An 8,776-nucleotide genomic window follows, 5' to 3' on the forward strand; every position below is an offset into this window, starting at 1 on the left:
GGAAAGGGCTCTCGCCTACTCGGAAACGGCGGATGCTCCGCCCCCAGCACCATAGAGAGGCACGGCTGGAAGGACCGCTGCTGCTCTAGCCGGGGCATCGCTGCTGCGGGCGGACTGAGCGGGCGAGGGGCGACACGAAACGCTGCCCCGGGCGTAAGGCTGCAGGCGCTTCCCCGGTTCCCTCTGCCATACTGCGGGCAAGTACAGCACTAGTTCAATACCGGCGTCGATCCTTAGTGCTCACAGCTGGAGGGTATCAAAGAGCAGCGCGAGTAAGCACACAAGTTCAGAGATAGACTTTAAAATCGCCTGGGGAGAGAGAAGTCCGGGTTTGATATCAACGTCACCATCAGTCACTCAGAACTCCAGCTGATTAAAACACACACACGAAATTCCCTGACTTGGGGTCGAGTGACTTCCCGTTTACATGTACGCCTGAAGACGTGAAATAGGAGATGACCTGCGAGCTGCTACACTGAGAACCGGCCAGATCCACTGCAAATCCCCAGATCCCAAAGCACATCAAGATACCAAGATTGCAACAGCCCACTAGTAAATTCTGATTTTTCCAAGTTATTTAAACAGTAGTAGCTGTACTACTTCAACCTAGAAGGAAAAAATAAATAAATAAAACAAAACCTGTCAAATGATCCCATTTACTTAAGGTTAAAGATTGCTGAAAATTCAGTTAAAGCAGAATTTGACCTTGGAAGCATTTAGTGTTAGAACAAAGGGACAGGTAGAGAATTTTATCGAGCTTTCTGGGCTTTTTCATCCTCTTCACATAAGCTAGGTCTATATTAAAGCACAACACTGGTAGCAGAGCATTTGAAGAGTGATATAAAATAAAATACATTATGGACTTTTCTATCTCTACGCTAGCAACCACTTTTCCTCTCGGAACAATATGTACTGTATATATAAAAATTGCTGTTGAGAAAATCATTAGCTGCTTTTATTTCAAAGGCCATGTTTTTGATAGACTCCAGCTGATACTATTAATGGTCATAGCAGCTTGGAGATCATGTAATTCAAATGAATTAAACATTAAATACATTAAAGCCTCCAATAGCTTTCAAAACACCCTGGATAAATATGAATAGGAAACGTGCATTTTTTATCTAGTTCTTCAGTAATGTTCTACTTGCTCAAAACTTTTTTAATCCAGCTGAATAAGTAATGCTTCCTTCTCCAATTCATGTAAAACAGTTACAGCAACACATGAGATTATGGGACCTTTGTTTTATCCAGCTACACATTTTCTTACTGCTTTCTACATGAGCTGCTACTGTAATAAATATCTCCCTCCCACCAACTGCCCACCTCCCCCCCCCCAATAAACCAAACAAAAATCAAATGGGAGATTTTTGTATAATTTACTAATAAATTAATTTTTACTAATTTGTCCCTTCATAAGATGTTTCTGTTTATTTAAACAGTATATATTGCTTTAAAAGTCTCTTCAGATGTAGCCCACATACCAGATTCTAACAAACATTCAATCCTCCTTTATGGCTGTAAGTTCAGGGTTTGGCTTTTCTCCTTTAGTCATCATGTAACAAAGTGGAATATAGAATACCATTTTGAGCTAAGTTTTAAGGCTTAACCAGGTATTAAAAAAAAAAAAAAAAAAAAACACTCCTGTACAACCAAACTTCTGTGCCCAGAGTTTGGTTCTTTGGGATTTTGGCTGTTTTTAAACACAGAGCAAGAAGGACAGTCCATTAAGTCTAAAAAGACCTCTCACTTTATATGCAAAACTCAAAGTTCACAGAATACAAGCAATCCTAACAATGAACAAGTAATTTTTTTCCTCCAATAAACAAGATATAAGTTCTTTGAATGGACTTTGTTCTGCGTTGAGCTACAACTGATAAGGATGCTGGAAGACTAAAATAGTGTTAAATGCATGTTAATGTTTAACTGTTAATAATTGTTTGACTTGCTGGTTTCTATTTTGTATTAGAGTCTTCCTTATTTAGAACATAAAAAATAGACTACATGAAACTATTTTACATTTTCAAAAAAAGCATGATAGCTTATTTATCATTGCTCCCATGCAAGTAATTTTATCTTATCACTGTTTAGACATATCATACTAGTAACATTCTAGCATTTTTTTATGATTATCTTAGGTCTTTCTTTTCTGAAGTGTCAGCTCCTATATTTAACTGTTAGAACACACATAGACTACTCATAAATGCAAACATTGAAATCCCTCGCAGTTTCTGAGTGGGGTTGCAACAGCAGGCAATACTCTATCTACCATCCTATGCAACTACCACTGGGTATCCAATGTTGGATTCAAGATTAATCGCTAGAGTAAGTAGGAGAATAGCTACACACAAGTTCTAGGTTAGTTTATAGCTGCTAATAATCATTCCACTTGCTAAGTATTACATCTCGTAATTCAGTTCATAGATCAAAACTATAGGGAATCAGTACAAGCAGTTATCTCTGTTCAGAACAAGTAAATGAACATTTTTCTTGTGAACAACACTGAAACAATGATCTACAGGTTTTTAGGGAAGGAGATTATTTAAACAGCACATTGTAACAACATATTGGTGTCACATGGCAGCTCCTCTAAAAGAGAAAGGAAACAACTTTAGATACCTCCTAAAAGCTACATTCAGTAAAGAAGAATTTAAAATTTTACAAACCTTCAAGTCTAGTGTCTATCTAAACTTGTTGAAAGATTGAAAGCATTCAGAAAACATTTAAAAATCAAATATGCATAGAAAGATAAAGGAGGAAGTTACAAATCATTTAGAACAGTAAGTTGAAAGACATTTCAAGAGTTCACAAGGAAGTAGAGCCACTGTATTCCTACTAAATGTCTTCCTTAAATCCACCTCTAGTATTCAGTTAGGTGTGGCATAAAAACAATTGTCTGTTAAAAGTGGAAGACCTACCCATATTTGCTAGCAGTAGGTTCAAACTTTTAGTGTTAGTTCAGAAACAGAGAAACTCATTAGGAAATTCTCCTACAAAGAATTTTTAGGCATGATTATCACAAATAGTTGCAGCTGGAAGGGCCCTCCAGAGATCATCAGGTCCAACCTGTGGTCAAGCAGAGTCACCAAGAGCAGTTTGCTCAGGACCACATCCAGCTGGGTTTGAATATTTCCAAGGATGGAGACTAGAGAGCCTCTCTGAGCAACCTGTTCCAGTGTTCAGCCACCCGCACAGTAAAGAAGTGTTTACTTATGTTCAAGTGGAATTTCCTGTTTCATTTCTTGCGTCTTTAGCTTTAAAAGAAATCTTTTCCCATGTGCTAGTTCTAATTGCAATTACATCTGAATGTAGATTTGCTAGGATTTTGTAAAGCAAAGTGTTTTTTAATCTACAGTTTTCTAAATGTTTCAGCATTAGAAAAATAATTCCTGTAACACCACTTTATTAAAAAGCCTCCTCTCAGAGTCATCATATTACATCATTTCCTGCTATGAAGAAAAAAGTAATCGGTATGTCAACATCACTATTTTTACTAGTTACTTACAAAATTTCAAATTCCAAGTTATTCCAAGATAATGATGAAACATTACAAGAGTCACAATAAATTGTGTATTTACACTATAAACAATTTATGCTACATTTGTAACTTTGCTTCAATAGTTTTACATAGATATTTTAAAAGCACCCTTACAAATAAAAGTATTGCACTGGCATCATAAAAGTTCACAGTAAATTTAAATTCCAGATCTTGGTAAGACAGTGCAAGAGCTTTTCATTGTGCAAGAGCTTTTCATCCAAACATTCCTGGGGGGGGGGGGTGTCTATATATATTTTTATATAATATATATATAAATATATAGACGAGGTATTTCTATATTAAATGTTGCAGTGATTTTTCTGTGAATCAGGTTTCTTTGTTAGTTCTCACTTCTTAAAAAGATTTAGCTTGTTTTGAAATGTTGAAAAATACAATAAAAGCTATCCAGTCCAACACTGAAATAGGTACATTTGGCAGAGATACATGTCTCTATGTGTCCATTTTACACAGAGTCCATGATGGTCGCAGAGATTATTCCATAATGAAAGAATCCTATTGCATTAAGTGGGCTATTCTCTTTCCACACTTCGCAACACTTCCCCCACTTTTAGAGGCAGTAACTTCAATAGTTGTGTCTTCAGCAGATCCTGAATATAACACATTAAAAAAAAGTTACTTAAAAATAGTCTTAGAACAAATAATCATATAAAACTCTCAACTATTATTTGAAGTCGGTCTGAAAAGTACTTTTCCACAAGTTTAACAGCCAGCTGGGGCCAAATAAAAGACCCATCAAGTCAGGAGCTTGTCTCCAACAGCGATCAAGAGTGAATGTCTAGAGAAGGGCATAAGGACATGACAAGCTAGTAGTATCTGCTCAGGATATTATCTTCACTTCCACCTACTGCCCTGGATCTTCCTGAGCCAAAGATACCATCTTTGTGTTTCTTCTGTTTTTTTCTCTTGCTTTTTGAATCCCTGTAAATTTTATCTGTCACATTATCTCACATCAAATAATCCCTCACATTAGTTGCATAGCATGTGAATATTATCTCTGTTGTTTTGACTCTTCCTTTGGTGCATGCTTTGTCTTGGAAAAGGCAGTAAACGATCATTCCCTACTCACCTTTTCCATACCACTTATGATTGTTAAGACCTCTGGCATACTTTATATTCTTCATCTCTTTTCAGGCTCAAGAATCCTAATCTGTTATTCCTTTAATATAATTCATTCCATATCTTGAGAATTCTTCTCACCCTTCTTGTATCATACTTATAGTATATATTTTTTAAAGATAGGAAATCAGAACAGCATGCAGTATTACCAATTTTTTAAGTTAATAATGGAATGACAAGAACCACCAAATTGGCTAAGTGACAAAAAAAATACAGAAGTAATTTCTGTGAAAAACAGCATTCTTATCAAGGCAAGAGTTCATGTTCCCAACGTTTGCACTTTATATGTGCTGTTGTAGTTTCTTATAATTTAAGGATTTCCTCCGTATAGCATCAGTCCTAACATTTTTAGCCCAGCTGGTTGAGTTCATAAATTTCTCCAGATGGGGAGAACATTTGGTCTATCAGTAAAGGATGATCCAATTCAAACACTTATTTATGAAAAGATACCAAGTACTTCCAATGAACTTATTTCAAAGGGTTCTTTCAGAACCCTGAATTAGCTTTGGAAATACAACTGTTACCCTTTATTTTACCTTGAAGGTTAAAAAAAAAAGTTCATGTTGCATGTTGTAACATGACTCTCATACACTCTGTTTTTGTTTGTTCTGAATTACAATTGCTAATGCAATTATACCAAAGCCGCTTCATTGTAGAAGATGCTGTTTACTTGGGAGAACTTGTTACAAAGCAATTCATGTATCTGCTTCTATAGGAAATAGACTATAGATTATTTCTAAATGAAATCAGTAATGTGTAAGATTTGAAATATTAAAAAATTATAACTTTTACTACGAGGAGCTTGTTACAGCAAAATACACATTGAATATTTGTATTGAAAATAACACCTTATCTATTTGTTTCCTCTAATTGTCCTAACCTTAAGATGAAGGTAGTTAGGCATAGTCATTTACAAATGCCTTTTCTGTCCTGAAAATATGGATCTTAATCTGTCAAATTCTAAACTCATTTCAGCAAAGACAATGTCTGGGAGGAGAATGGCTCATTATCAATGGCCAGTTTTCTAATTGCTGTTAGAGTTAATAATAAACTAAATACTAGTAACTAATCTTTTAAAGCTATATTGCTGTTGCTCCTTTTCCTCCTCCAACAGATTTTCCATTAAGCAATAGTTACCTGTTTAGTATCTCTTTACTGTTAGAATTTCCTCAAAAAAGTTCTGTGACTTTCACCAAAAAAAAAAACAACCCACCTATGATGATTTTCATGAGAACTTTCCTGTGAGCCAACAACTGCTTCAAGATTTAGTTTCAAGGAATAGCAGAAAAGGCTGACCTTGTACACAGTGAACCAGAACTGTAAGATGTTCAGTGTCCTAGACTAGTTCAGACAGTTGGAGCAAAATAGGTTTTATAGTTCCTTCAGAGCATTTTATATAATGAATGGCAAGCTTGGGGTTTTTTTCAAGGCATTAAGCATGCTCATCTCCCTAAATAAATATATTAACGAACACAGGCATATTTTTGAAAGACTTTGATCTTCAGCAATGTTTTAAAGTTGGACTCAAGCTCCTGCTTTGCTCACTGGGTAGCAGCACGCCTTTCTCAGAGGACTGATGTTCACGACAAGAACCAGTTTAACCATCGCTTGCATTTTTGAGTTTTAAACAATTAGCTCTAACCATTCCTACGCAAAAACAAGCCACCGTTTCACCGTTTGTCTGCTCTCCAAGAAGTAAGCATCGCACATCGCTGGAGGGGCAGCTTCCTCCACGAGAGCGCGCGTCCCGAGCGGTCGCCACTTCTGTCGCTGTCTCACGCTTGCCTCTAACAGAGGCGCCGGGTCGCCGCAAGGAAGAGGGCGGGAGGGCACGAGGCCTGCTCCTGCGGCCGAAGGAGAGGGCTCGCAGGCCCCTCGGCGAGCTGCCCCGCGCCAGCCTCCCCACGCGCCGGCCTTTCCGGTGCTCCGGCTTCCAGGCCTGGTCCTTCGGGAAGCTCCTTAACCGCCTAACAAAATTCGGGGCACTTTCCCTGGCTCGTTTCTGATGTTGCCAGACAAGAAAAATTCTGTGGTGCTTTTTTCTTTTTTTTGACATGTCCACTGTGAGCAAATGGTTTAATACACAGAACCATCACTAGCTGCAGGTAAGAGAGAGGTTTTTCTGTCAGGTTCTAGGCAAAACCCAGGGTTTCTCCCCGTTTCCTCACTACTGTCGTTCCGTCCCCCCCCCCCGGCTTGAGGTCCTTCCCCGGCCCCGCGGCCCGGCCTCACCTGGCGGCGGGGCGGGCGGAGGCCGCGGCCGGCTGCAGCTCCACGTCGGCGGCGGCGGCAGCAGCAGCGGCGGGGGGGGCGCGGGAGCGCGGCCCGGCGAAGGCGGAGGAGAGGCGGAGGCTGAGCCCCTGCACCAGCCCGCGCAGCAGGCTGCCCTTGGGCGGCACCAGCCCCACGTCGTCGCGCAGCTCCTCCAGCGGCACCTCCAGGTTGCCCGCGTACCAGAACACCCACCAGACGAGGCTGAGGAAGATGCCGATGCCGCCCCCGTAGATGAGCAGGTCGGAGAAGAAGACGTCGGCGAACACCCCCGCCAGCAGCACCGCCAGCCCCAGCGCGTCGAAGGCCAGCGCCAGCCAGAAGGCGGCCACGCAGCGGCCCAGCCCGCCGGGGGCCGCCATCGCCGCGGGGCAGCGGCGGCGCCACCGGCCCGGCAGCCTCCGCCGCGGGGGCGCCGCTCGGGCGGACGGGGCCCTGCGTCCGCGGGGACAGGGGTGCGGGCGCGGAGAGCGACGGGCCGGCGTGCGGGGGGAAACGCCGCGGCCCCGCGACGCTCCGCGACGTTCCTCCTTCACCGAACGACTCCCTGGCCCAGAACGAACGCGCAGGAGGAGGGGGGGGAGGAGGAGGGCCGGTCGCAGCTGGGCAAGCTTCCCTCGTCCTTTGTAGGCCACGTCCTACCAGTCCGCATAGCTGTCTGCTTCGCGTGCATCACTTTGATGTCTGAACTCCACCTTTGAAGTTAGGGCGAGTAAAGGTGGTTGTGTTTTGCTGGTTTGTAATCCCCTTCCCAAATCCTTTGACCTTCCAAGGGCGGCAACAGCAGAATTTGGCGTGCATAATCGGCCAGGGAATGCAAAACGCCCATTGCCAGCACTTGGCGCTGCACAGAGAGATGTTTACCTTTGGCCAGTAGGGAGGGAAACTCTTTCTGCACCGAACCAAGGAGCAAGATAAGAACTTTCTTCTTATTTTCTCTGGCCTCTCAGAGGAAGCAATTTATTTTCTATGCCTTCTCAGAGGGGGTGAGGCAGATGATGGCTAGGGACGGACATGCAGGTGGGGTGGCTGGATGTGGCTCAGGTTGCCAAGCCTGATGGTTTATATCTTACTTTTGACTTTGGTTCTGCTTTAGGCTGCTGCTGTTCACGTCCTCCCTGACCCCTGTCTGCTAGGGGTCCCGGGGGAATATCCAGCCACGGGTTTGCAGCTGGGAGGTCTCAAAGGACGACTGAAGCGCCCCTTGGAGCAGTGGTGGCCTCTCAGCAAGTGCTTCCCTCCTCGTGGGCCACCGCAGAGCCCAGCCGAGCACGGTGTGTGCTGCAGCCGGTGGCACTGACAGCGGCAGCTTTCTCCCTAGGAAAATTCGGGCTTGAGCCACATCCCTGAGGCACCTCTGAGACCTCGCCTAAAGGAAACCCGCTGCCAGCCGCAGCGCAGAAACAAGGCTGCAGCGCCTGAAAGGCTCTAAGGCATTTTTGAAAACGCTGGGTATCAGCGGAAGAGCTTCCAACCGGGGTTATTTGCGTGATTATGCTCTGCCCCGCCTCAAATTTCACCTGTAGTTTCAAAGGGGAAAATACGCTCCTCAGCGCCCGTCTGCAGCCTCGGGGAGCGGCTCCCCCCGCGGGGCGCAGGCCGCTGGCCCGGCCTGCTGCGGAGGAAACTACAGCTCCCGGCGTGCCCCGCGGCGGCGCGACTACAGCTCCCGGCGTGCCCCGCGGCGCGGTCCGCCTGGTGCTGGCGTGAGGCGGCCGCCCTGGCGGAGCCGCCACCGCCGGGGTCGCCGCCGGGCGCGGGGAACAGCGGGAGTCACCCGCTGCCCCGGCCTCTCCCGAGGAGGTAGGAGCTGGTTCCTGGCCCTGCCCGCCT

At 44.0% G+C, this 8,776-nt stretch overlaps 1 protein-coding gene across 1 annotated transcript; it reads right to left on the bottom strand.

Moving 5' to 3' along the window:
- Positions 1–6,900: 6,900 nt before the first annotated feature.
- On the bottom strand, positions 6,901–7,305 carry TMEM238 (transmembrane protein 238). Its single transcript, XM_026076692.1, has one exon. The coding sequence runs from the start codon at positions 7,303–7,305 to the stop codon at positions 6,901–6,903; it is 405 nt and encodes a 134-aa protein (XP_025932477.1).
- Positions 7,306–8,776: the final 1,471 nt, after the last annotated feature.

Source organism: Apteryx rowi, unplaced genomic scaffold, assembly GCF_003343035.1.
Source record: "Apteryx rowi isolate R43461 unplaced genomic scaffold, aptRow1 scaffold_436, whole genome shotgun sequence".
NCBI classification, from domain to species: Eukaryota; Metazoa; Chordata; class Aves; order Apterygiformes; family Apterygidae; genus Apteryx; species Apteryx rowi.

Excerpts from the sequence above, each read along its gene's own strand:
- TMEM238 (XM_026076692.1), bottom strand. The coding sequence starts at position 7,305 with ATGGCGGCCCCCGGCGGGCTGGGCCGCTGCGTGGCCGCCTTCTGGCTG.